Raw genomic sequence first — 27,373 nt, 5'->3', positions numbered from 1 at the left:
CACATTTTACAAAACCCCTTCACATTCAAGTTTTCACAAGCTTCTCAACAATAATACAAGATAAGTAGGATTGATAACACCAACTTCCAAACCCCCAAAATACACTAAGCACCCACTAAGAACCAGGCACTGTGCAAGGTATTTCATACACCTACTTCATTCAAAATTTAATTGTATGGGCTTCCCTGGTGGCGCAGTGGTTGAGAGTCTGCCTGCCAATGCAGGGGACACGGGTTCGAGCCCTGGTCTGGGAAGATCCCACATGCCGCGGAGCAACTAGGCCCATGAGCCACAATTACTGAGCCTGCGCGTCTGGAGCCTGTGCTCCGCAACAAGAGAGGCCGCGATAATGAGAGGCCCGCGCACCGCGATGAAGAGTGGTCCCCACTTGCCGCAACTAGAGAAAGCCCTCGCACAGAAACGAAGACCCAACACAGCCATAAATAAAATTAATTAATTAATTTTTAAAAAATTTAATTGTAAAGAATATATATAACTGAATCACTTTGCTGTACACCTGAAACTAACAACATTGTAAATCAACTATACTTCAATTAAAAAAAATGTGATTGTTACCAAAAATCTATGAAGTTGATACACTATCCCCATTTTACAGATGAGTAAACTGACACTCAGCAGTTATAATAATTTGCCTGGGGGCAGATTTGTGAGCTACACCCACATCTGTCTGAATCCAAGGCACTTTCACCATCCCACAAACAGTCCCCTAGAAGCTGAGACTCAGAAAGAGGTAATCAATCATCTGACCAAGTCTCACTGGCAACCAGAGCACAGAGCCTTCTTACACTTTAATGAGCTTTTCACCAAGTATGCTGCCCCCATATAAGCAAGTACACATCCTTCCATCAGGAGTTTACAGATCACGATCTCATTAGATTTTGTAAACCACCTTAAGGAAAGATAAAGGGGCAAGGGAAAACGCTTTAGAAGCGTAACTAAATTAAAACACAGGGATAATTGTAAAGTATTTGATAAAGAATATTCAAAAGAGTAACCATTAATAAAGCTTCCAGATGTAGTTTACATAACCTTGGAATTATATTTATAATATTAGGATAAGGACTATTTTGAGATCTTTTTAAATGGACAACTGGGATGCCCATAGAAAGTGCTATGGTTCAGAGTCATCATTACTTTAGCCTATTTCGTGATAAGAATTTAGGACTATGTGCTTTTGATAAATATATATGTTTTAACTACTTAATAAAATAATAATTTATTAAGATATAAATATTACTTACCTATCCCAGTTTGGAGCTATTCGCAAATGCTGGGTTAGCAATTGGAACTAGAATAAAAAATTAAGATGTATTTCATTCATGAAATGACACAGAAAGTGACCACTAACAAATCAAACCTGTATACATATGAAATGCAAATCCTGCACCAAGGAAATTAATTATATTCAGTGCTTTTGCATCTTTGTAAATATAAGATAAAAATAAAAACTAAGAACAAGAACGTTCAGTTTCTCCAACTCAATTATATTCCCTAAATATGCCTCTGCCCCTCACCCCACAAACACACACCAAGTACCAAATAAGGAACTGTAATACTATCCTGGAAGAAAATGACCTTAAATTTTTTCAAGCCAGTTCCCAAACAAAGGCCCACAAGGGAAAATGCCCCAGACCACTGTAACTCCTTTCTGAGGATGACTTCAAAAGCTCTGCCAAATTCCCACGGTTTCATCGATGAATCAAGACGATCCAGGAAATATCTCCAGCGGAAGAAGGAAAAAAAAAAGTCTTAGAGACTCAGTTCCGCGTTCAGTGTCACATCGGAAACCTTGGAATTTACCAGGAAGACCCAGTAAAAAGAGCCTGTATTCCACATGGGCAGTTCACTCCAGCAGCTGATGAAAAGACCTCTGTCTTATGATTTCACAGATGAAAAATACCTTACAAGTTAACGTAAAATGCAAGCTGAGCGTCACCAAAGGAGTTGTTCAAAATCACTGTCGATTCAACTGCTTTTAGATCTAAGCATTAAACAGAGGACAATTCTGGGAAACCTATCATCTTGATGAGTCACTTTTTTTCACTGTAATTAAATCGTATTAGTATTTTAGCACTTGTTTTAACCTCTACAGAAATAAAAGAGTTACGTGCAGAAGGAGAGCTGCAAGTCCGTGATAGGAGTCTTTACTTCACGACTTAACTACGTACCAGGGGTGAGTGGAGGAGCCTGGTGGCCACCTCCCTGTGCCCGGCCGCCACGCACAAGTAGCAAAGGAGATTCAGCTTGGCTCGGGAGGCCGCTGTGCTCTTCTCGGGGGAGTCGATCTGTGAGCACACTTGTTGCAAAAAGTCATTCCAATCTTGGTCTTTTAGAAATACTAATTTATCCACTGCAGAGGAAAGAAAATATTAAAAGTGGGGATCATGTGAAAAAGGACTGCTGAGAACATTACAAGAGGAATAAAATGGAACACAGAATGTCAATACCTAAGGTGAGGGCAAACAGAAAATTATAACTTTACACTGTCAAAACCAAAAATACTCCAAAGACGTCCCTACTTTTATGTGCTCTTCTACGTGCATCTCTTTTTCTCCCCATGGAGACGTTTTGAACTATGTCAATGGAAACCTACGCTTAAAAAAAGAAGGTAGATGCCTAAATTTAGGAGAATGTTCTTGCAACCAAGAACATAACAAAATGCAAACTTAAATAAAACTGTACTATGGAAAAAACAAGATACACTTTGCATAAATAAAGCAACCTAGCCTTAAAGTACTGGAAAAGCCAAAATTTCTACAGATGTTATAAGGTCCCAGTGAAATTACTAGTAAACGTAACTAGGTTAATACAAAGCTGAAATCATCTGGGAGTCCCACCTCCAAACCCCTATACAAACAAAAGACAAAAACTGGGAAATGAAATGCCAGCTAAAATTAACATAGTTTCACCTAATCTCTATATTTAAACAAAATAAGTTATAACAATAATTTCCTAAAATAATTCAAAGTAAAGGGGGAAAGGGACAGAATATTATTTTGAGATAATTTTCCTCTAAGTTTTCATAAATAGTGCTTCTACTTGTAATAGTTTATTTAAATTTGAACATACGTTGTTTATTTTGAATTTACTTTGATTTGATTTCAAATCATAGATTCTACTCTAGCTATGATGAAGAATTTTTCCAGATCTAGTTTAACAGCTTAAAATATAACTTATCAAACAAAATACATCAAAATGTAAGGTATAAGAAAAATTCTTATACTCACCCTAAGTAAGACTTTCTGTTAGGGGAAAGGAAATGTAATAATCAACCTTTAAGTATCTCCAGTCCTACATCAACCCCACAAAAGCGAACCATCTGACCCTGATCTCAACTGCCCTACTCCCTCAAGTAGAATCTCGATTCTTCATTGTGGTTTCCAACCCTCTGTACCCATAAGAGCACCATTAATGTTGGAAAATTCAACTGGCTCTACAAGAGAAAGGACAGGAGAAGGGCCCACCCATTCAACAGAAAAACTCGCCCAGTTTCATAGGAACTTTCCCACTCACAAGAGTACTGAGCAGCCTAGACCCAGCTGAGTAAGGTCAAATGCTGGCTCAAATGGATTACAGGTTGTTTATAATTTATACAGTGTCTCAAGCATATAGCCAGTTGGCAAGAAAATAAAAATTTAGCTATTCATAAATAAAATATTCCATTTGCTATTAAATTTCATATTTGTATTTGTCTGCCATGAATCTATGTGCTTGATAAGCCCTTTATGATCCTACCTGAATGTGCTGGTAGATGCAATATTTTCGGATCATATTTAATTGGTGGTTGTTTCATTATCTGTGGTTAAAAAAACAAAACAAAACCTTTTAAGATGGGTATCTATCTCCTGATATGTCTCCTATATCAGATTATAAATCAATGCGGACAGAAAAAAACACTGTAAAATTTATGACCAAAAAGAATAAGCATTCAACAAAGCCTTTTCAGATTAAAATATACAAATATAGGTAATAACGTATAAAATAAAATCATTCCAATTGGTATCTTCAATAAAATAAAGCTTCATGGAAAAGGGTCACCCTATCCTGGCTTACTCTTAGGCTAATTTACCTCTAGGTTAGAAATTTAGTTACTCAACAAATATTTATTGGATACCTACCAGGGTGAGGCACTATACTAAGTGCTAAGGGGGATACAAAGACATAAAAGACATGATCCTACTGCCAGAGAGCTGACACATTGGTTAGAAAGATAAGACAAACATCTGTGAAACAACAGAAAAACATGAAATATTTAAATTAGAATGCAAAACAGGCAGGACATAATTACAGACAAAATACTTCGGAGAAATGTTTCTAAAAAGATAGAGAATCAGAAAGGACTTTAGGTTGATGTGGTCAGGGCAGGGTTTATGGAAGACCTGGAAAGTGGCATGAGGTCTTGAAGAGTGGTTAGGACTTGATGATTGAATTGGCGAAGATACAATTTCATGAATAGGAAAGCACACGATTTCCTTGAGCAAAGTGAGGAAAACGTATAGCAGCTGGATCCATGAGTTTGGAATAACTGGGGTACTTCAACGTGACACTTTTAATTAAAAAATTCAACCATCGAACTTCCCTGGTGGCACAGTGGTTAAGAATCCTCCTGCCAGTGCAGGGGACACGGGTTCAAGCCCTGGTCCGGGAAGATCCCACGTGCTGTGGAGCAACTAAGCCCGTGAGCCACAACTACTGAGCCCGAGTGCCACAACTACTGAGCCCGAGTGCCACAACTACTGAAGCCCGTGCGCCTAGAGCCCATGCTCCGCAACAAAAAGAAGCCCCCACAATGAGAAACCCGCACTCCGCAATGAGGAGTAGCCCCCACTCACCGCAACTACAGAAAGCCCACATGCAGCAACGAAGACCCAATGCAGCCAAAAATAATTAATTAAAAAAAAAATTCAACCATCATTTCTATGTCTAACTTCTCCAAAACCTCTCTATAGAGCATCTTTTAAACTTCTGCTGGTAGTATTCTCACCAAAAATGCATATCCTCATTCTAATCATGAGAAACACTTAGGCAAACCCAAATTGAGGGACATTCTACAAAATATTAATACCTGCCCAGTACTCTTCAAAGTGTCAAGGTCATGAGAGACAAGGAAAGAATAAGAAATTACCACATGACTGTAAAGGACAAGGACAGATTGGATCAAACTAAGGAGGCATAAAAACCAACTGTAACATGGGATCCTGGAACATAAGAAGAAGAGCACTGGTGGCACAACTGATGAAATTCAAATCAGTTCATCAGTTAATAGCACTGTACCAATGTCAGTCCCCTGGTTTTGCTAACAGTACTGTGTTCCTGTACAATATTAACACTAAGAGAAGCTGGGTAAAAGGTATACAGTAAGTCTACTATTTTTGAACCTTTAAGTCTAAAATTAGTTCAAAATTAAAAGTTAAAAAAAAAACTTCTAAGTTTTCCCAGAAACAACTAAGTGTTGTTATAAAAAGAAAGAAATACAGAATATGGTCAAAAGATCGCACAAATTGTTCTAGAAGTTCCACTGGGAAAATGCCCTGTTACACATTAACTTTGGTATAATATACAGTTACTCTGCCAGATACCTGAATGCATAAAAAGAGATAGCGCCATTATGAAAAATAGCTGAGTAATCTATATTAAATGTTGTCTATCTAGTAAATAAACATTCATCTAAGAAGCCTTTTGTTCCAAACTATAGAAACTTCCCCAGTGAGATGAAACAGTCATAAATTAATAAAGAAAAAGACATTTTAAAAAAAGGAAGAAAATAAAAATGCATAATAGGTGGTGAAATGTGTGTTGGAGCTGGAAATCAACAGAAAACAGAGGAACTGAGAAATTAATTTTCTTTTCCAAGGAGAGTACTCATCATTCCCTACTAATACAGTATTATATTCCAAAGATGTGAAGCAATGAAAATCCCACTGGGTTAGAAGTGCATTGTAACCATGACTCCCAAGCTCCCCATGTCTCCCCATCATCTGCCCTGCAATCCTGACAACCTATGAGAGGTGTGGTCTCTCCGTGATCTGCCCACCACCCCAGTCTGGTGAGCGCTGCTCTCTGACATCTGCCTTCACAACACATCAGCGAGGAGAATGTCTGGAGTAATTCACCTAAGTGAGTATGGAGAAATGAAGGGACTGAGGCTAAGGTCTGAGGTCTAGAAGTCAGCAGCCACTCTCCAGCTCATGTACTGACAGGCAGAGCTGCTGCAAAGGGGGAAGAAAACTTACCCTTCCAGTGAAAGAGAGAGTGATGCAAGAAGAGGAGAGGGTTACAGAAAGGGTCAGGGTTAGGAATGTAGACACATGGCAAGAAAGAAAGAAAAGCAGATGACAACAAGAACAGGAAAGAAAATAAGGCAAAGAAGGGACTTCCCTAGTGGTCCAGTGGTTAAGACTGCGCTTCCACTGAAAGGGGGCGTGGATTCAATCCCTGGTCGGGGAACTAAGATCCCGCATGCAGCGTGGCCAAAAAATAAATAAATAAATTTTTTTTAAAAAGGAAAATAAGGCAAAGAATACTGGGAATGAAAACATCACCCAGATTTCAGCCCTCGGTTGTTAGGGTGCCTTCCCGCACCTTCGGATTGTCAATAATTGGGGTGGTGACAAGATCTGAGTCTGTGTAGATAAGCTCTCTCATCCGGGACTCCAGTTCCTGCTGACTCAGGTGTCCACTTGTAATCTGAAACAAGAACAAAAATCAGACCCGGTTTCTGTGACTAGTGAAAAGCTTTAAGAGACGGAGCTAGTAAGACGCTGAGTAGACTCCAAGGAAAAAGGTCACCTGTATCAACGGACCTCCACTGCTAAAACACTTCCACAGACAGTCTCATCTGATCGTCACAAAAATCCTAAATCTGGTGTATCATTATTCCCATTTTTACAGATGAAAAAAACAAGGCTCAGAGAAAGTAACTGACTTGCTCGTGTTTACCACGACGCTGGTTAGAACTAGAAAACAGATCTTCTATAGTTTGATGTTCTAAACTATGATGAGACAAATTGGTCTTTCAATTACCAGCATGGTTGTTATCTTTCATCTACCAAAACTTAATCAGCTTATTTCTGCTTTACAGAATATTCAACATGAAGTTTAAATTACAGCATAAAAAAATTTCAAGCTGAAGTACTGACCTGTTATATAAGTATTAAACACCCATATCTTTACAAGTCCTAGTTAAAGTGGAATTGACACATAATGAAAATGAATAACTAGATGTTCCCCATCAATTATTCAAGATGTTTCTTTGTGCTCTCCTTAAACTTAACTTTTATTCCTAGTGCTATGCCTTAGTATTTCACATCAGAAAAAAAAAAAAAAAGAGGATTTATGCATTAAGAACTTCCACTGAAACTTTGACCGAAAAAATGCTAACCAGAAAATCAAATCAGTGAAGTGAAAGATAAGTAGAAAAAGAAATGATCCAAAACTAAGGTAAGGGACAGAATAATTAGCTAACAAAGTTCCTGGAAACCACAACAACCTTTCTTCAACTTAGAAGACAGACATATTAAAAACACATGAAGAATAAGTGAGGAACTTTTGTAAAAAATGTGTTAAAAAAAATTTAAGAACATGGACTTTCAAAACAGATAAACTTGAAAGAAAAGCCGAAATAAAGTCAACTGAAAAACCTTTACAATAATCTAAAAATGAGTAAAGTAGACCAATTAGAAAATTATATGTAAAAATTAATTTCATATACATAAAGTGAATATATGCACAAAAACAGGTTATAAAAATACAATATCCCATTCACAATGGCAAAAAATAAGCTGTTAAATAAAATGCTCAGGACTAAACTAAGTAATCAAAAATTGCAAGGAGGTCTTACATATTAAATGAAAAAATTAAGTGATAAAATTATGTTCCCTTGTTTAAAAATGAACAAACAGAGGCTTCCCTGGTGGCGCAGTGGTTAAGACTCCGCCTGCCAATGCAGGGGACACGGATTCGAGCCCTGGTCCGGGAAGATCCCACATGCTGCGGGGCAACTGAGCCCGTGCGCCACAACTACTGAGCCTGTGCTCTAGAGCCCATGCTCCGCAACAAGAGAAGCCCCTGCTCGCCACAACTAGAGAAAGCCCATGCGCAGCAACGAAGACCCAACACAGCTAGTAAACAAACTTAGAAATTTATTTTAAAAAATTATAAAACATAAGCTCCCTTACTTATATAATTAGTGCTTAAATATTCTCAATAAAATGATTACATACAATAAACATCTGGCAGAAGAAATTCAACATCTATCGCATTTCAGAATGCATTTTTTACTTTTACACTGATTTTCTCACATATAACCAAACAATTATTAGTGCAGTGAGATTTTATTACAACCTATTTACATTTCATTTCAATACAAAATTAAGTTTCACATGGTTCGAATGCACTTCACATTACATAAAAAATACAGCAACAACTAAAATAAGTACAATAAAAGATAACTTGGTAAATTTTTTACTTCAAAATATTTCTGCATTCAAAAAAACTATGATTGAAGGAAATTAAAGAATACCTAAATAAATAGAAAGACATCCCATGTTTGTGGAAGAAAACTTTATATTGTTAGCATGGCGATACTCCTCAAATTGACCTAGAGATTCAACACAATTGCTGTCACAATCCCAGCTGGCTTCTTTGCAGAAACTGACAAACTGATCCTAAAATTCATATGGAAATGCAAAAGACCCAGAATAGCCAAAAACAAAAAACTTTGAAAAAGAACAAAGTCAGGAATCATACTTCCTAATTTCAAAACTTACTAAAAAGCCACAGCAATTAAGACACTGTGCTAGTAGCATGACAAAAGACATATTGATCAATGGAATAGAACTGAGAGCCCAGAAATAAACCTTCACATTTATAGTTAATTAATATTCAACAGGAATTCCAAGACATTATTTAATGTCTTGGGGAAAGAAGAGCCTTCTCAACAAACGGTGCTGAGGCAACTGGATATCCACATGCAAAACAAAGAAGCTGGACCCCCTACCTCATGCCACATGCAAAAATTAACTCAAAATGGATTACAGACCTAAATGTAAGAGCTAAGCATAGAAATAAACCTTCATGACCTTAGAGTAGGCAACTGTTTCTTAGTTATGTCACCAAGAGTACACAGGCAACAACAAACACACGAAAAAGATAATTTGGTCTACATCAGAATTTAAAACTTCTGTGCTCCAAAGGACACCATCAAGAAAGTGAAAGGACAATTCACAGAATGGGAGAAAATGTTTATAAATCATATATCTATAATATATAAAGAATTCCTACAACTCAATAATGGGCAAAAGGTTTGAATAGACATTCTTCCAAAGAAAATATACAAATGGCCAATAAGCACATGAAAAGATGCTCAACATCATTAGCCAACAGGGAAATGAAAATTAAAACTACAGTGAGATATAATTTCACACCTACTAGGATGGCTGTAACCAAAAAGAGACAATGCAGCACTATTCACAATAACCAAAAGGTTGAAGCAACCCAAGTGTGCATCGAAAGATGAATTAATAAATTGGTACATACACACAATGGAATATTATTCAGACTTAAAAAGGAATGAAATTCCAGATACATACTACAACATTGATGGATCATGAAGACATTATGCTAAGTGAAATAAGCCAGATACAAAAGGACAAATATTGTATGATTCCACTTATATAAGGCTACTAGGCAAATTCATAGAAGCAGAAAGTAGAACAGTGGTTGCCAGGGGTTGGGGTTGGGGGGGAGGGGTGGGGAGGGGGGAATGGATAGTGGTGATGGTTACATAACAGTGTGAATGTACTTAATGCCACCAAACTGTACACTTAAAAATGGTTAAAAAGGTAAATTTTATGTAATGTGTATTTTACCACACTTTTTTAAAAGACATAATAACAAGTTTTGGTGAGGATGTGCAAAAATTGGAACCCTCATACACTGGTGCTGAGAATGTAAAATGGTACAGCTGCTTTGGAAAACAATTTGGCAGTTCTTCAAAAGGTTAAACAGTTACCATATGATGCAGCATAGTACACACATCCACACAAAGATGTACACAAATGCTCATTGCAGCATTACTCAGAATAGCCAAAAGGGGAAACCCATCCAAATGTCCACAAATAGATGAATGGAAAAATAAAATGTGGTATATACAACAGAATATTACTGGGCAGTAAAAAGGAATATAGTATTGATACATGGTACAATTTGGATGAATCTTAAAAACATTACGTTAAGTGAAAAAAGCCAGTCACAAAAGATCACATATTGTATGATCCCATTTATATGAAATGTCTGGGATAGGCATATTTATAGAGACAGAAAGTAGATGAGTGGTTGCCTCAGGCAAGAGGGTAGAGAAACTGGAAGCAAACAGGAGTGACTGCTAATGAGTACAGGGCTTCTTTGCGGAATGATGAGCATTCTAAAATTGACTGTGCTGATGACTGCATAACTCTGTGACTATGCTAAAAGCCCCTGAATTATACACCTTAAATGGGTGAATTATATGGTGTGTCAATTATATCTCAACAAAGCTGTTATCAAAAAAACACCTATGAAGCACCTCTCTCTTAAGAGTACTTACTAGAAAAACCAGTGATAATCAAGGAAGATGACTTAGTTGTAAATTTTGCAATTAGAAACATAGTTCAGAGATTAACTTGCAATTATTCTTCTGAGTCTCTGTACCCTACATAAAAAGAAAAAAGAAAATTCCATCTCTGCTTACCTTGGTCAAGGGAGAAGTCTTCTGTGGTGAATTTTGAGTCATAGCCTCACCAGGATTTAATGCCACTGCAGCGCTGGTTCTTGGAGTAGGACGGGAACTGAAAAATGCACACCAGTTAACATTACTCACATTTCAGAAACTTTATCCTGTTTACTATTTTCTGGGTTAAAAAACACGTCTCATGAAAAACGGTAGAATATGATGATTCTATGTGATCTCGTAAGATTTTAAAAACTTTAAACTCTAATTTGTGTTTATGACACTAATTTTTTTAATGTCAATATTATGATATAGAAAAATATATATATATATGTGTCATCTTGGGCATGTTACTTAACTTCTTGTCTCATATGTAAAATGAGATAGTAGTAGTATTGTTGGGAAATTATGTGAGATAGTATATGTAATGTAGAGCACTTAGAATGGTATATGGTTCAACCAAAGACTATATATGTGTTTGCTTTCTTCATGGTATTTTATTGTATATATGCAATATAATTAATTTAGCTAGTTTCCCATTGATCAATGTATAGCATTTTCAATTCCTCTGCTATTCTAATGTTGTTGTCAATATCCCTACATATCCATTACCACTGGAAAAAAAAAAAAAAGATTTTCTCCTAAAAGAAATCTATGACTATTCCCACTGCCACCCTTAAGTAAAATAAATCACCCTTAAATAAAATAAAATAAATCCCAAAAGTAAGTTAGCTATGGTGTTAGAAGTTAGGACAGTGGTCACCTTTAAGGAAGAAAGAAAGGTATAATTATATTTACTGACCAGGGTGGTAGGTGTGTTCACTTTGCTGATATACAATGAGCTATAAACTAATGATCTGTACATTTTTCTGTATACATGTTGTAGTGGTGTGCTAAAGCTGGTTCACCCTAGTTCATGAGGGCCAATTGTTAAACAGGAAATTGTGAGTCAAGTGTCAAACTGTTGGTAGCTTAAAATTAACCATTAAGAGAGTATTTACGGGGCTTCCCTGGTGGCGCAGTGGTTAAGAATCTGCCTGCCAATGCAGGGGACACAGGTTCAAGCCCTGGTCTGGGAAGATCCCACATGCCGCGGAGCAACTAGGCCCGTGAGCCACAACTACTGAGCCTGCGCGTCTGGAGCCTGTGCTCCGCAACAAGAGAGGCCGCGATAGTGAGAGGCCCGCGCACTGCGATGAAGAGTGGCCCCCACTTGCCGCAACTAGAGAAAGCCCTCGCACAGAAACGAAGACCCAACACAGCCAAAAATAAATAATAAATAAATTAAAAGAAGAAATAAATATGTATAAAAAAAAAAAGAGAGTATTTACATCATTAATTTAACAAAAATTACAAATGAGCAATTTTTCTTTTCCCAAACTGCATGTATTTCTGTTATACTGCAATAAAACAAGTTTAAAAAAAAACTGTTTTCAAAGTAATTTCCTGGGTAATTGTTTTTTTTATTTGGAGCTTCTATGCTATATCCAGTATTTTCTGTTTTAACCAGAAACCTAAAAAAACAGATTTTATTTTTTTTAATGTCTGCTGATCTAGGCAGGATTAACATAATAAAATAGTACAGATATTCTACAAAGCATAGACAATGTTTACAATTTTATTTCATAAAATGTTTGAAATGGAAAATTACCTTGGTACCTACTTAAGCAACAAGTTATATTCTGCATCTATTTTTAATGATTCCTCCTACACTTATCAATGGCTGCCATACTCTGTGAACCACTCCATTACACCCAGGTCTCTGATTTTGAGTTTTTGCATTTTAAGAAATTCTTCCATTCAGATCATTATGGTCTCTTTTGATGAATTCCTTCAAATTTCCAAATATGACCCCTCCTTCATTTACTTGCCTTTTTATTCATTCATTAAACAAGGACTTACTTAGGTCATAAAATATACCAGAGATTGTACAAAATTCTTTTTTAAAAACTGAACTTAAAATGCCTAAGATATATATAAATAAATTTAACATGCTTTATATTTAAATATGGGTAAAACAAATCAGGAAATTTTAGTTTATCATTATAACCCCTATGTCATGAAATTAAACTATTTCTCTATGAGACTAAAACTATAAATAAAATATAACACAATATTTACACATTAATAAAATTTTAAATACACTGGTCTTAATCACTTTAAATACCAATCTGATTTTATTATTTCAATGATTGCAAATATTAAGCCTCCCAGATAAAACGACATTTAAATAAAAACACAACCTGTTCTTTTTACATAAGTCTTTATCTAAATAAAGCTGGAGTTCTGAAATTTTAAATTCAATTTTATTTGAAGTAGAAGTACAAAATTAAAGAGTTTTAATTAACCCTTATAAATAGGAAAAATAAGGTGGTTTGGTTAAAATTTTTTAAAAATACATAACAAAGTCTACATTCCATTGGCCAGCACTTAACAGTAACTTTGAAAGTAGAGAGAGTGGAATTTGCATTTATCCCTGTCCTTTATTTCTGTGTAACATGGTTTACCAGCCAGACAACAGACACTTTAAGAAGATTTCACTTTCATCTCCCATGGATCCCTTACTGCTCTGTCATTTTACATACCTGAGAAGAAACATGGACTCATTCAATTGACCCCCAAGAGTGCTCTTAGGCCGCAACTCAGATGGATTTTCTGTGGCAGGAAGGTAAAACAATATCCATCAATGAATAAAAATATGAGCAGGGCACGACGTATACAGAGATTTAAACAGAAAGGTAACACAAATTAGGAACTCTCAGAAATAGCATTCTGAGTTCAGTAGTGCCAAATGAAAGCTCACCTACTCTGAAGGCGTGACTGAGCTGCTGACCACTCTTCTCCCCTTTTGCTTGTCCACAATGAGGGCTCTTCAGAATCTCCTTGGCATCTTGTGACCCAGAATACTCCAGGTTTCTGCTGTTCAACAATAGAAACCCAACACAATCAAGCTTACTACTGAGCTTTCTGTAGAGTTTTCTCTGTCAAACAAGAGGTTGGAAAAGATACTTAAACTGCACAGGACATTTGGCAAAACTATTGAGTTAGAGGGAGTTCCCTGGCGGTCCAGTGGTTAGGACTCCACTCTTTCACTGCCAGGGCCCGGGTTCAATCCCTGGTCGGGGAACTAAGATCCTGCAAGCTGTGTGGCGTGGCCAGAAAAAAAAACAACTAGTGAGTTAGAAAAGTAATATTTTTCATTGAGGAGCTAAAATGAGCACTTACTACATGCTAGGTATTGTGCTAAGAAGCCTATAAACCTTATCCCTGAAAAATAAGTAACAGCAGGCAGATCGGAGAAGTAAACCAGAACTCAAGGTATCAGTGAACCAGTAGTGAGTTTCCCTTTTATTTTTTCCCTTCCAGTATTGTTCGACCTGGACTCAAAAGCAGTGAGTACAGACAGGAGCCCCAAGAGAAGCCCTCTATTTCTGTTCCAAGGAACAGGAAAGGGGATCCCTAACGGTCAGAGCAGTGGAAATGCCCTAGTTTTCTGTTTGTTCTTTTGCTTTTGCTTTTTCCATTTTGTCCTTCCCCAGCCTGCAGGTAATCCTGCAGCAGCTACAGGGGACAATAGCCGCTTCTGGCCAGTGCCTAAAATCCTGAAGGAGGAACATTCTCTTCTCTAGCCAGAGAGTTATGACCCCAAGAACGTGAAGCAAATCCCTGTTGCTCTGTTCTCTTTTTTCTCCTCTCTCCTTGTCCTACTGCTACTTGGTCCCAAACACATCCATCAGGACATAAAAACTGTAATACACCATGACTAAGTGGGGTTTATTGTGGGAAGGCAAGGCTGCCTCAATATATGAAAACCAATTTATGTAAGAGTCCATAATGAGAGTCTAAAGAAGAAAAACCACATGATCATATCAACTGATACAGAAAGAATGACAAAATTCAACATTCATTCAAACTGAAAAGGGGAAGCTACCAAAACCTCCAGCTCATCATATTTAACAAGTAAAGGCTGAATGCTTTCATTCTAAAATCAGAAACCAGGCAATGTGTTCATTTTCATCACTCCTCATTCATTACCTTACCGAAAAAGTCCCAGCAAGGGAAGTAAGGCAAGAAAAAGAAATAAAATGCATATAGATTAAAAGGAAGATGACAAACTAAGGTGAAAGGTGTCCTGGGATTTGCTGACACTGATGGACCAGGTCCTAAGCCCAGCTGTCTGTACTTTTCAGAGAGTCTAATACAATGTGAAAACACAGTTGAAGCACAATGGATCACAGAAACCGAAGTTTGGGAGAGACCTTAAATAGAATTCAGACTTCTCTATCCAATACACTGAATTTACAAGATTAAAATTAAGAATCAGACAACCACTTACCAACGAATGAATGGAGGAGAGGGGGAGTCAATTATCTGGACTTTGCCTCTATTCATCTACTTCTCACCTTGTTCTTTTCAAAATACCATCACTTTGGGACTTCCCTGGTGGTCCAGTGGTTAAGAACCCACCTTCCAACGCAGGGGACACAGGTTCAATCCCTGATCAGGGAACTAAGATCCCACATGCCGTGGGGCAACTAAGCCCAGGCACCACAACTGCTGAGCCCGTGCACCACAACTAGAGAGAAGCCTGCGCACCGCAATGAAAGATCCCACATGCCACAACTAAGACCCGACACAGCCAAAAATAAATTAGTTAATTAATTTTTTGAAAATACCATCACTTTTATAACTGTCCTGGGCTAAAAAGATTTTATAATAAAAGTGAAGTGGATTAGTCAGGATGAACTAGGTTGTGCTGTGGTAACACATAATGCACAAATCCTAGAACTCAGAATCTCCTAGCTTTGTGTCTCACTCGTGCACATAGCCACTGAAGGCTGGCAGGAAAGCTATGCTCATCATGGTCACTAAAGACCCAGCCTGACAGCAACTCCACTTGGACATTTTCTTCCCAATTACCTCATCAAGAGAAAGAAATGTGGCACATCACACAGTGGCTCTTTGAGTTTCTATCCAGAAATAACACAGGTCACTTCTGCTCACATTTTATTAGCCAAAGCAAGTCACATGACTGCACCTAACTTGAAAGGGGAAATGAGATCCTACCATGTGCTGACAAGGTGGGAAGCCAGCTGAACACAACTAATGACGACCATACTAAATCCCTACCTGGATAAACAACTGACCAGAAAATGAGCAAAATCAAGAACACAAAATGTCATGACTAAACTCTTTAAGCAACCCTTAAACACATGCTTGATTTTCTCCTATTATGAAGGCATAGAAATGCATGTCATTGATGCTGCAAAAACAGAATAGCAAGGGTACAAGTGTTTAATAACCATGCCCCACACACAAAAATAAGCTTATACTACCTGACGCTGGAATCCTCGGTGCTTGAGTCCTGATCTTTTCTAGTGAAAGCATCCTTCCAAAATGAATGCTGCAGTAGTCCTGCCCACGTTAATCTTTATAAAACATAAATGTTAAAAATCTATTTTAACATGATTTACCATGGAGAATTCCCAGGACATGCCCCAGTTACATATATCAGATTTGTTTCACACATTCTTTTTGGAACTTCACTTTTAGAACTTCATTCAGAAATAAACAAGATTATCAACCTCATGACTACCCAGAGTCACGCTTCTCTTTAGAAGTCAAAACATTATCTAACTAGTTCACCCACTTTAAAATGACTTCAGGCCATATTTAAAACCCAGACTCACTATCAAAGCATCAAATTTTACTACTAGTAGATTATACCTGAGGGGACTTCCCTGGCAGTCCAGGGGTTAGGACTCCACGCTTCCACTGCAGGGGGCACGGGTTTGATCCCTGGTTGGGGAACTAAGATCCCGCATGCCGCACAGGCGGCCAAAAAATAAATAAATAAATAAAATAGATTATACCTGAGGTATACTCAAACTCAGAATGATTAAGCTCGACTAAAATTTTAAAACAAAAAAGTAATTTGTATCTGATTCATTTAATCGTTCAAAATTTCCATACTGAAATAAAAACTACCTTGATCAAAATTAAAACACAAATGTTAAAGAGAGAATTTGCAACCACATATAATATTCCTTTTATACAAAGGGCTCCTAAAATTCACTAACAATTAAAATTACCAATAAAATGGAATTTTTTTCATCCATTAGATTAGCAAAAATTTATAAGATCAACAAAACCCATTGTAGGTAACAATGGGGGGGAAGGAAATTTCTAATGCTGGAGGTATAAACCCACTCGTGTTCCCAGGATGCAGCAAATGTGTCAAACTTTTTAATGTTCTTAGCTTCTGACCAGCAACCCCACCTTAAGAAAATTATCCAAAGGTGATAACTGCCTAAGTGAACAACAACAAAAAAAATAGCAGGATATTTACTGTAGCAGTCAGTGTATATGATATTCTAAATCAAGAAAACTCTCAATGTTGTTATTACAGGTTATTACATGTACATTCAGCAGCCATTTAAAATAACCAAGCAAATACAGAGAGAGAAAAAGACTAGATTATGGGGTGGTCTCAGGTATGCAAAAAAAGTATTTAATATGGGATATAAATATGTGGAAATGTGTCCTAAATAAAGTAAGTTAAATTAAGTATATTTATATCTTATCCAAATATGTCTGGGAAGGTATCCACTAAAATAACATTGATCCTAAAAGCATTGTATTGTAAGCATAGGAGTGTCTTACAACTTATACGAGAATCAACATTTTCTTCTGCAGTTTTTCAGTTATATTTAATGAAGATACATTACATGCTACACTAAATTTATTCTTCATTTTATACCCTGAAGCAGAGACCCTAAATGCTTGCCTAAAACCCCTAGATACCTAGTGGCAGAACCAGAACCTAGCTTCTCTTGTCTCCCAGGCCAGGGAGACCCCCCCCACCCCCGTTCACTCCCCACTCCCTCCTGCCCTCCCCCACTCCACACCATAAGGATTTCTAACTTCCTGCCATCCCTGCAACACAGAAAATTCACACTGTGCCTATTATCCTGTCACTTGATATTCCCAGTAGGACAGGATTATCATAAATCACATCGCATTGAAATACTGCTCAGTCGTTATTACATTAAGTATCTTGACAGTATCATCCCTAGTTGAGTAGGCTAAGACAGTTTTAGCCTGAAATCCACAACGGCGGGGGCGGGGGTGGGGGGGGGTGGGGGGGTGTGCGGGGAATGTACCTCCTGGATTTGGGAGTTACAAGAAAATCTGTCAACCTATGAGGCAACTATTTGCTACATTAAAAGAGTTAAAATTCCTCATGATTAAAAACACCTGTAAACTGAGAGCAGCCACTCAAATGTAAACTCAAATTTCTTTTTTTTCAAAAAAGATAATTTGAACAGCTCTTTCTATATTAAGACCAGTACAGTGTTAGAAGTACACTAAAGGAAAAAAGGATTCCAGTCTCCATTCATGTTAAAGTACTACCCATACATACCTCTTCTGAGGATCTTTTTGAAGTAAACCATCAAGCAAATTAATAAAATCTGAAGAAGCTTTAGGATGAGAAGAATCTATACACAAATACCCAAAAAAGAAAAAAAGTGATAAGTAGCTGAAAACACACCCTGCATCAACATTATAATAATAGTATTTTAAGCACATAAATTATTTTTAAGAGAACACTGCATACATAGTAACAATTACAGCCTTCATTTAATGCCAGGAGAGGGCTAGGCGGGGCAGGACACAAAAATTAAAAACTTTTCCCTGGACCACAAAAAACATGAATCTCAAAAACTAAGTTCTGACTAAGCTCTAAACTTTCTCTTTACTGAACAACCCCAGTAAGGACCACCAGCTTGAAAAACTCATACCCTTGGTCTTCAACTATTAATTATGCCTCATTTTCTGACCATTTTCTCTTAACTTGACCAGCTTTGCTTTATAATATACTATGATGAGAGTACTTGCAATCTCTCCTTATTTTAAAGATTTTTAACAGGAAAATAACCATCACAATATTATGACAATCTCCAATTCCGTTAATCTCCAAGTGTTTTGTCTTTTTATATTAGAAAGATACATACCATGGTCAAATTATCAGTCTATCACTAAAAGAAGTGGCCATGAAGATAATGGCCAAAGCCATCAGAACAGATGGTGCTGTCAGGCACTGTGGCCACAGCCTGATCAAGGTCCCTGTGAAATAATTACGCTTAGGCCAAGTGGTATCTTGACCAGACCTTTGATATCTTCATTCTCAGATTTCTCTTCCCTACATAAAAATCTTTAACTTGGGCTTCCCTGGTGGCGCAGTGGTTGAGAATCTGCCTGCCAATGCAGGGGACACGGGTTCGAGCCCTGGTCTGGGAAGATCCCACATGCCACGGAGCAACTGGGCCCGTGAGCCACAATTGCTGAGCCTGCGCGTCTGGAGCCTGTGCTCGGCAACGAGAGGCCGTGATGGTGAGAGGCCCGCGCACCGCGATGAAGAGTGGCCCCCGCTTGCCACAACTAGAGAAGGCCCTCGCACAGAAACGAAGACCCAACACAGCCATACATACATACATACATACATACATACATACATAAAAAGAATGTAAGCAGACAAGAATAGCATTAAAAAAAAAAAAAAAAATCTTTAACTTATAGGAGAAAACAATACTCAGTACTATGAGTACTTAAAACAACAACAACAAAAAAATCAGAAGTCATCATTATAGGAGATAGGAATGACTGATTTCTACGAAAACTAAAATAAAGTTAATAAAAAAGAAATGCCTTTTGTTTTAAGAAATACAGACCATTTTCAAAATATCGAGAGTTTTGTTTTTTTTCACCTAGGATGATTCTTAAAATATTGAAAATATTCGGTATTTCTATTCTTTCCATTAATTACTGAGGATTTTTTTTCTTTAAAAACTCACAACCTTATTTTTCATAAAGTCCTGTTTCATCTTTGTGACTTAAGATTCACATCTTTTGAGGTGTGTAGCAAAGTGTTTTATTATGTTTGTACCTTCTTTTTCTTTTCTTAAAATTGTTAATGGTAGACTTACATTAATCACAATTTGTATGATTAAATTGCCAACACTTTAAAAATACAACCATATCGAGCTTAAAAGACTTTAAAAGCTTATCTGGGTAGCATTCTGATTCATCAAGATAAGGACTGAGAAACGCCTGATTTGTTCCTATTCAAGCGCTAAATAGAAATAACTACATGGGACATGACTACATATTAAGTAAATGGTACATACACATGAACACACCAAAAAAAGACATAAAAGTTTGAGTTTCTTAAATCTTTGAACCAGACTTCTTTTGATACAGGAGCACAAGATAATTTGTATTTTTAAATGAGGGAAAGTCTTAGTAGTACTTTGTTTTCCATTTCAGTATCTTTTTAAAAATGGCAAAAGGAATGCTAGAATTTCTAAAAATATCAATTTGTGACTATTTAGAAAATATAAATTTGAGGGGTTATGAATCAATAAAAACACACTTTGGGGATAAAAGTGCAACTTTAGTCCACGTAAGAAGTAAATTAACTGCATTTATAATAAAAACATCCTACCTTTTGGAATAGGTGGCAAAGGATCTTCATAAAAAATCTTTTCAACTAATTCTGAGAAACTTTCTGAGAAGAACGGAGGTTTTCCTGAAATCATACGAAAACTTGCAAAATTAAACAAGAGTTTGCTGTTACCAATAATTCTTAATAAATCTCAACTACAGATAGTTCAGGATTGCATAATTTACAGGAAAAAATATGTATATAGCAATAACTAATTATTGAATGCCTAGTACATACCAGGCACACTGTCTATATATTTTTATAGTTACTGCCCACTGTAACATGGGCCACTGGATACATGGGCCACTGGATACATCTGATAATTCACAGTCACAGGTACCTTTACAAGATTTTCTACTAATAATCAGACAGATTAGTTAGGCATATTTCAACATTCCAAATGATTATCATGAAAAATACTTCCATGTCAAAAGATCCTACAAATCTGCATATGCCTAGACACCAAGCAAGTCAGCCAAAATCAGTACATAGAAAATTTTAGGAAAACTAGCTTTTTCACATCTTATAGGTAAACTCTTTGAAAACTCCAGATGTAACCTTTGTGTGTGTGTGTCCAGCTCTGATTTTAAACTGAAACAGAAAGTAATCACCTGAAAACATTTCATAGAGCAGGCAGCCCAAGGACCAGAGGTCACTGGTAATGGAGAAGTCAGTACCCCTCACAATTTCTGGAGCTGTATAGATAAGAGATCCTAAGAACAAGGGAGAAACGACAGCTTTGTTAGGCATTTGTCCTGTTCCCAACACAAATCTACCTAGGAGAGACCAGGTGAGGTGAAAAAAGATGGGAGAACATGCACATAAATATAATTTCATGCATATTTCACATTTTTTTAATGTTTCCTAATATTAATGTCCCACTTCCCAAGAATATGTGAGAATATATAAAAATATAAAGATTTTGAATATTCACCTGAGTAAGAGGTGTGGCACATTGAGGTGCATTCTTTTTTTAAATTAACAATTCAAATAGTTGAAAGAAAAGAACCTTTGATTGTAGTATTTTGAATAGGATAGGTTAAGTTATGCAGCAGTAAGCACCCCAAATTCCCACTGACTTAACCACACAGGTTTCTTTATAACTGAAACTACACGTCCCTCACAGGTCAGCCAAGGGGCCCCGACCCTCACAGTCAGTCCATCCAAGACCCAGGCTTCATTTCAACCATGCTTCCTCAATCACTAAGGCAGGGGCAAAGAACGTAGCAAATTAAACACTGGCTCTTAAAATTCCCAGAGAGACTTGCATCACTTCTGCGCACACTTGGTGAGCTTTGGCAGGGAAGATGCAATCCTACCATGTAAACAGAAGAGGAACAGAACAGGACCTATTTGGTGAACAGCACTAGTGTGTATCATGTACACTTGATACAGAGTTTAGTATTACATAGAAATACCAAATTCTAGAGATAGAAAGCTCCCTTGCTTACTTATGAGAGCAGCTGAAGCCTGGAAGGTACTCTAACATCCTCTAAGTCACAGAGCTGGGCAGTAACAGAGCACTTGCCAAAACCCACAGTCTCCCATCTTCCAATGAGAATGTTCTTACCATGAGGTGAGAAATCACCAATCCCTTGGAAAAGAGGTTAATGTGCGCCCATCATGGGGACTGTTCTTAGATTAAGCACAGAAGCAATCGAGTGTCACTGCTAGAAACTCTTGACATTTCTCCACAACACAGCCCTCTTCCCCTTACGAAAGAGGAAAATTTCAAATACACGTTCCTGAAACATATTGCTCTCCTTGTTTTCTACATAAAAGCATAGTCCATAGTACTCATTTTCATAGGATGCCAGTCATCCCATGGAATGATACTTGGGGATTTAGAAAGCCTTCTTCCTGGGCGTGAAATCTTACTTCAAGACTGGCCCTGCAAGTTCAAGTTCTTTGCTCGTATTTATGGGACCTCTGTTAACCTGCTGCTCCCCGTCCCTTTCCCTCATTCCTCTCATCCACGGCCATATGACTACCAAGCCCAAGGATGCCACTCTCTCTCTCAGTGCCCTTAGCTTCCTGGTGAGTGTACCAGAGTTTCAGTGGTCCAAAGTCTCAAGTACATACACCAGGAACTTAAGGAAAAAAGATCTTTATCACTTCTATCAAAAGTTCTGGTATAAGAAATATGACTTCACACTCTCCCCTCAAGCACAGCAGTCTAACAGCCCAGGCCCCATCTCACTGACAAAACCACCTCCCAAGGACGCACCCTTAAAACTCTTCCTGACTTGCAGAATATCAGCTGCTCAACAATGTTGAGTATCTACTGAGCCACCAGTGTATGCCAGACACTGTTCTAAGTGCTGAGGATACAGCAGGAAGGGAGACAAAACCCCCCTCCTTATGTTCTAATGAGTGGTCAGTGATAAAGCTAAGGATAAGGCTTTGTCAGAGGTTCCCTGCGTCTTACACGGCATTAGAGCCACACGGAAAATTTACGCCCTGGACAAAACCATCCATAAATCCAGACTTCTCCTGATCATTTTTAATACATTTTTTGACTGGCAACATAAAAGGTGGACATTATCTCCTAAACACGTGACTTGGGCGGCCCACAACTGGAGTTCTGACCTGGAAGCTCTCCACGTACCTTTGACTCTACTTTTCATGTTTTTCTTCAGTACATTTTCCCCACTGTCACCTCCTCCTTCTTCTGCTGCCACCAATGCAAAGAATTCTTCCAAATTTTCACCTTCCACTTTGGCCAAGCAAAAATTACTAAACTTCAGTGTGCCAGGCCCTTCCAAGAGTATCTATAAAGGTTAAAAAACAAATGTGTTTAGAAACAAATTCTATTCAATTTGCATTTCCATCCGTACCTCTTATAATCTCACTACAGAACTCTGAGTATTGGTTTTCTTGCTTCATCACAACTCAGAAAATTAAATGCTTACAATTTTTTAAAAAAAGAAGCCAAAGAAACGTAAATCCAACATTTGACGAGTAATAGAATCAAATATTAAATTGTCCCTTCTCAGATGTAGATGAAAAACACATCATTTAACCACAGAGAGAAACCTCAGTCTTTTGGGAAAGATAAAGAGGAAAGTATATGAAACAATCTATACTCACCTATTCTCAGTGACAGTTGAAAGAGGATTTGGAAGCCCACCTGTCCTAGGGGGTTGTTCATTCAAATGAGGACGTATGATTTAGGGTTAAGACTAGGGTGCTGAAGTTAGAGATCTAGATTTGAGCCCTAGGTCCACCACTTACTGGCAGTCTGACTTGCAGACTTTACTTATTAACCTTTGTAACTCTGTCTCTTCACCTATACAATGGAAAAAATGATACTTAACTCTTCGGACTATTGTAAGGACTGAGGTGACACATGATGCAAAGGGCGACAGTGACTGGCTTGTGTTAAGTGCGCAAGTCTGCTAATATAATTTGCGATTAGAAGTCATCTGTTGATTGTTGAAATCATACCTTTATCTTTTCCTCCCTGGCAATGGATCAGGGGGCTTTCTGGTCCTTAAAAGCAATTTAAAGTTTACCCTCAACTTCTAGTCACAAATACTGAGGATGTCAGTTAGTCTGCAACAGTGACTTTTAAACTTTTTTTTTGAGCGCCTGGAGGCCTTGTTAAGAAAAACTACTAGTCCCTACCCCGAGAGCTCCTGATTCAACAGGTCTGGGGTGGGGCCTAAGAACCTGCATTTCTAACAAGTTCCAGGTAACGCTAACACTGCTGGTCCAGGGAACACACTTTGAGAACCACCGGCAGGGGGCAGATAAAAATTTAAGTTAGTAAATATTTAAGACTTTGCAAGCCGTAAGGCTTCTGTCCTGACTATTCAAGTCTGCAGCCACTGACAATACATAAATGAAAGGATGCGGGTGGTTCCAGTAAAACTCCATTTACAGAAACAGTCACCTGCCGGAACTCTGCCAACCCCAGTTCTAGAATAAAAGTTACCTTATCAGCCTGAAGCTCCTAGATTTTTAAAGAGATGATACTAGACCTCATTAAAGAGCTCCCACACAGAGGTTGGCACGTTATAGTCTCTAAGCTTGTACAAGCATGAGCTAAGAGTGGTTTTTATGTTTCTGAACGGTTGGAGAAAAATGAAAATAAGCTAATATTTCTTGACATGTGAAAAGTACATGAAACTGACATTCCAGTGTCAATAAAGTTTTATTGAAACAAAGGCACACCCATGCATTTACATATAGTCTATAGCTGCTTTCAGGGCTGTAATGCAGTTAAGTGGTTATAGTCTTGACACAAGTATATGAATATTTCAAACTAGAACTTCTATTTGTTATACAGAATTTTTACGGAGCTTTTTGTAGGTTTAATTAGGTTCTTATATAGATGGCCTAGAAAAATGTTTAACACGGAAATATTCAACTTTTCTTTTCATTGTGTTCACATTAACAAAGGAAAAGAACTAGGAGCTAAGACCAGTAACACATACAATCCCTAAGAAAATGTCCTAAAAGTTTAACCTAAATATAATACATAATCCTCACAATCTCCCTGAAATATCTACTTCCATATCACAGGCAAGAAAACTAAGGTACAGAGAGAAAAGGTAACTTGTCCAGGGCACACAGCTTCTAAATATCAGTGTTAACGTGACTCAGACTCTAAGCAGGTTCTGTGACTCTACTACACTGAAGCACGTTTAGTTATGGATAATTAGTTTTACCAGAAAAGAAAAATATTTGATCCATAATATCAGGAATCATACATACATAGCCAAGAATGTCATTATCAAACTAAAATAATGGCTCATAACTGTGTACTATAATTTAAGAGCAAAGAGTCTTATTTTACAGATCTGTTGAGCTCATCATTCACCATATACCTCAAGAGCAATAATAATTACTCAAAGAACCCTGAAAGGAGGGGAGACTTCACTTTCTAAAAGCTACTTCAATAGGTAGCTAAATAGGAACCTAAAGTATAGTACTATGTACTTCCTTTTGTTTAAAAAAAATGTTAACTTAAAATTTCAAGATGTTCTATATCAAAATTGTACCTAAAAATAAAAACATCTTTGAGGAAGCCCTATAAATTGAAACACAAACAGGAAATCAAAACTTTCATGAATTACCTTCCCAGGAGAAATGTCACAAAAGAGAATGCCAAGTTGATGAAGATGATGTAATCCAGTAATCAGGTCAATCCCAAATTCTCTTACAACATCTTCTGGGAGGTTTTCGTCTTGAGCAATAACCATTTCTAAGGAACCACCTGCAAGTTGATTAAAATCACCCACTTTAACCCACCAATATTACACAGTGCCTCTGGGAGGTTCCATGCTGGGACATGAGCATTAAAACATGATCAAATCAGTATACCTGGACAGTCTGGCAGGGGAAACATACATGTTAACAAACAGTGGTCCAAGCACCGTAACGGAAACCTCCACGCTCCAGAGCCAGCTCAGGGAGAACGACTGCTCAGACTGTAAGAAGAGTCAATAAATAAGCCAGTGGGATGAAGGGAGAATCACTCTGGTGCTGTGATTTCTCACTCCAGATCCCTCAGGAAAGAAACAGCTACAAAAATTAGTGTTAAACACTAACCTAAGCTGTGCACTTTAATCACATTGTGCAAAATACAGTTACGTTTACTCCAGTGCAAAGTTAGGTCACATTCTACAAGAGCTGCATGGCAAAAAAAGGTGCTCTTCCTTAACAGTTAGAAAATCACAAACTCTGACGTACACCACTGATGAAATAAAAGGCCAATGGCAGACACACTGCAAATTCCATTTCTATATCCTACCAGGGTCCCACTCACATCTCCTACCATCTAAGTGCCAGAAACAAACCTTTTTTTTTTTAGGGTCAAGATTATAACAGGAGTCAAGTTCAGAGAAAGTGAAGTTTTAGCTGGCATCTGAAAGTTCAATCAGAATTAGTGCAATGAAGGTAGGAGGTATTTTGGGGTTTGTTCATTTTGTTTGGTGGGTGAGGAATCATTCCAAACACAGGCATAAATTAGAGTTAGGCTATTACAATGGCCAGGGGTCACAAATAACAGCTGAAGCAAAAAGTAAAACGGGTTGAGTGCCCAGATCACCTCAAAAGTGTGTACATCTCATGAAAGGAATTAAACCACAGACTCCTCCTATTCATTCAGAAAAATAAAATGCAAATAAGTTATTATTCCAAATAACCTCTTTAATGATTGTTTTGAATTCTAAGTGCCAGTACGTAAGATTCATAAAGCTATAAATAATTACATTTCATCTTAATATTTAATGATTATTTATTATTACTCAGTGTATAAATAGAAGTACACTAACCATGGTACTTGTTACATTTTTTCCTAAAGATACTGAAACTAAAAGCCCAGATAATACAGTATCTATGTATTTAGTCACCTTTCTTCCTGTATATAGTCCTAGAAAGTTATATCAAGCAGGAGCTATAACATGTTATCTCTAATTATTGCTAAGTGGTGGTATCTGTTGATTCATCTTTGTATTTTTCCATATTGCTTAAGTTTTTAAGAGCAAGTATCCTTTGCATAAAAATAAAAAGATAAGGGCTTCCCTGGTGGTGCAGTGGTTGAGAGTCCGCCTGCCAATGCGGGGGACATGGGTTCGAGCCCTGGTCTGGGAGGATCCCACATGCCGCGGAGCAGCTGGGCCCGTGAGCCACAGCTACTGAGCCTGCGTGTCTGGAGCCTGTGCTCCGCAACAGGAGAGGCCGCGATGGTGAGAGGCCCGCGCACCGCGATGAAGAGTGGCCCCCGCTCACCACAGCTGGAGAAAGCCCTCGCACAGAAACGAAGACCCAACACAGCCATAAATAAATAAATAAATAAATAAATTTATAAAAAAAAAAATAAATAAATAAAAAAATAAAAAGATAAGCACTTTATAAACTAATTAGCTTATAGCTAGTTGACCTAAAATACTTTGTTTTTACTGAACGGGAAAGCTTTTTTGATCAATAATCACTAAAAAATGTTTCTAAGTGTTATGTAGGTGATTTAGCATTATTTTATACCAAAGTAAAGTTAACCCCAAATTGAATTTTACATGTCTTCCTCTTACCAGACACCTTTGCCCTTTTCCAGTCCCTAATATCTATCAAGCAATAGGTGTTCAAGTTAACGTACTCAGTAGTCAACACTGCTTATATTTGTAATAGAAGAA

At 37.5% G+C, this 27,373-nt stretch overlaps 1 protein-coding gene across 4 annotated transcripts in view; it reads right to left on the bottom strand.

Moving 5' to 3' along the window:
• Positions 1-27,373, bottom strand: part of ULK4 (unc-51 like kinase 4) — a 539,805-nt gene that overhangs the window by 497,430 nt on the left and 15,002 nt on the right. For 3 of the 4 annotated variants that reach the window (XM_059939363.1, XM_059939366.1, XM_059939365.1), the window contains exons 4-16: positions 25,316-25,455; positions 22,843-23,005; positions 20,846-20,947; positions 20,235-20,318; positions 18,153-18,228; positions 16,066-16,158; positions 13,533-13,648; positions 13,315-13,384; positions 10,751-10,847; positions 6,604-6,708; positions 3,757-3,817; positions 2,190-2,371; positions 1,263-1,309 (exon numbers count right to left, since the gene is read on the bottom strand). In XM_059939363.1, coding sequence (XP_059795346.1) covers positions 1,263-1,309; positions 2,190-2,371; positions 3,757-3,817; positions 6,604-6,708; positions 10,751-10,847; positions 13,315-13,384; positions 13,533-13,648; positions 16,066-16,158; positions 18,153-18,228; positions 20,235-20,318; positions 20,846-20,947; positions 22,843-23,005; positions 25,316-25,455 — 1,336 coding nt within the window. The remainder of the gene's footprint in view (positions 1-1,262; positions 1,310-2,189; positions 2,372-3,756; positions 3,818-6,603; positions 6,709-10,750; positions 10,848-13,314; positions 13,385-13,532; positions 13,649-16,065; positions 16,159-18,152; positions 18,229-20,234; positions 20,319-20,845; positions 20,948-22,842; positions 23,006-25,315; positions 25,456-27,373) is intronic. The other variant, XM_059939364.1, reaches the window with a different exon arrangement.

This window comes from Balaenoptera ricei, chromosome 11 (assembly GCF_028023285.1).
Source record: "Balaenoptera ricei isolate mBalRic1 chromosome 11, mBalRic1.hap2, whole genome shotgun sequence".
Classification (NCBI taxonomy): domain Eukaryota; kingdom Metazoa; phylum Chordata; class Mammalia; order Artiodactyla; family Balaenopteridae; genus Balaenoptera; species Balaenoptera ricei.
Note: the sequence above shows the minus strand (reverse complement) of the source record. Positions and strands in the feature narration are given on the sequence as shown.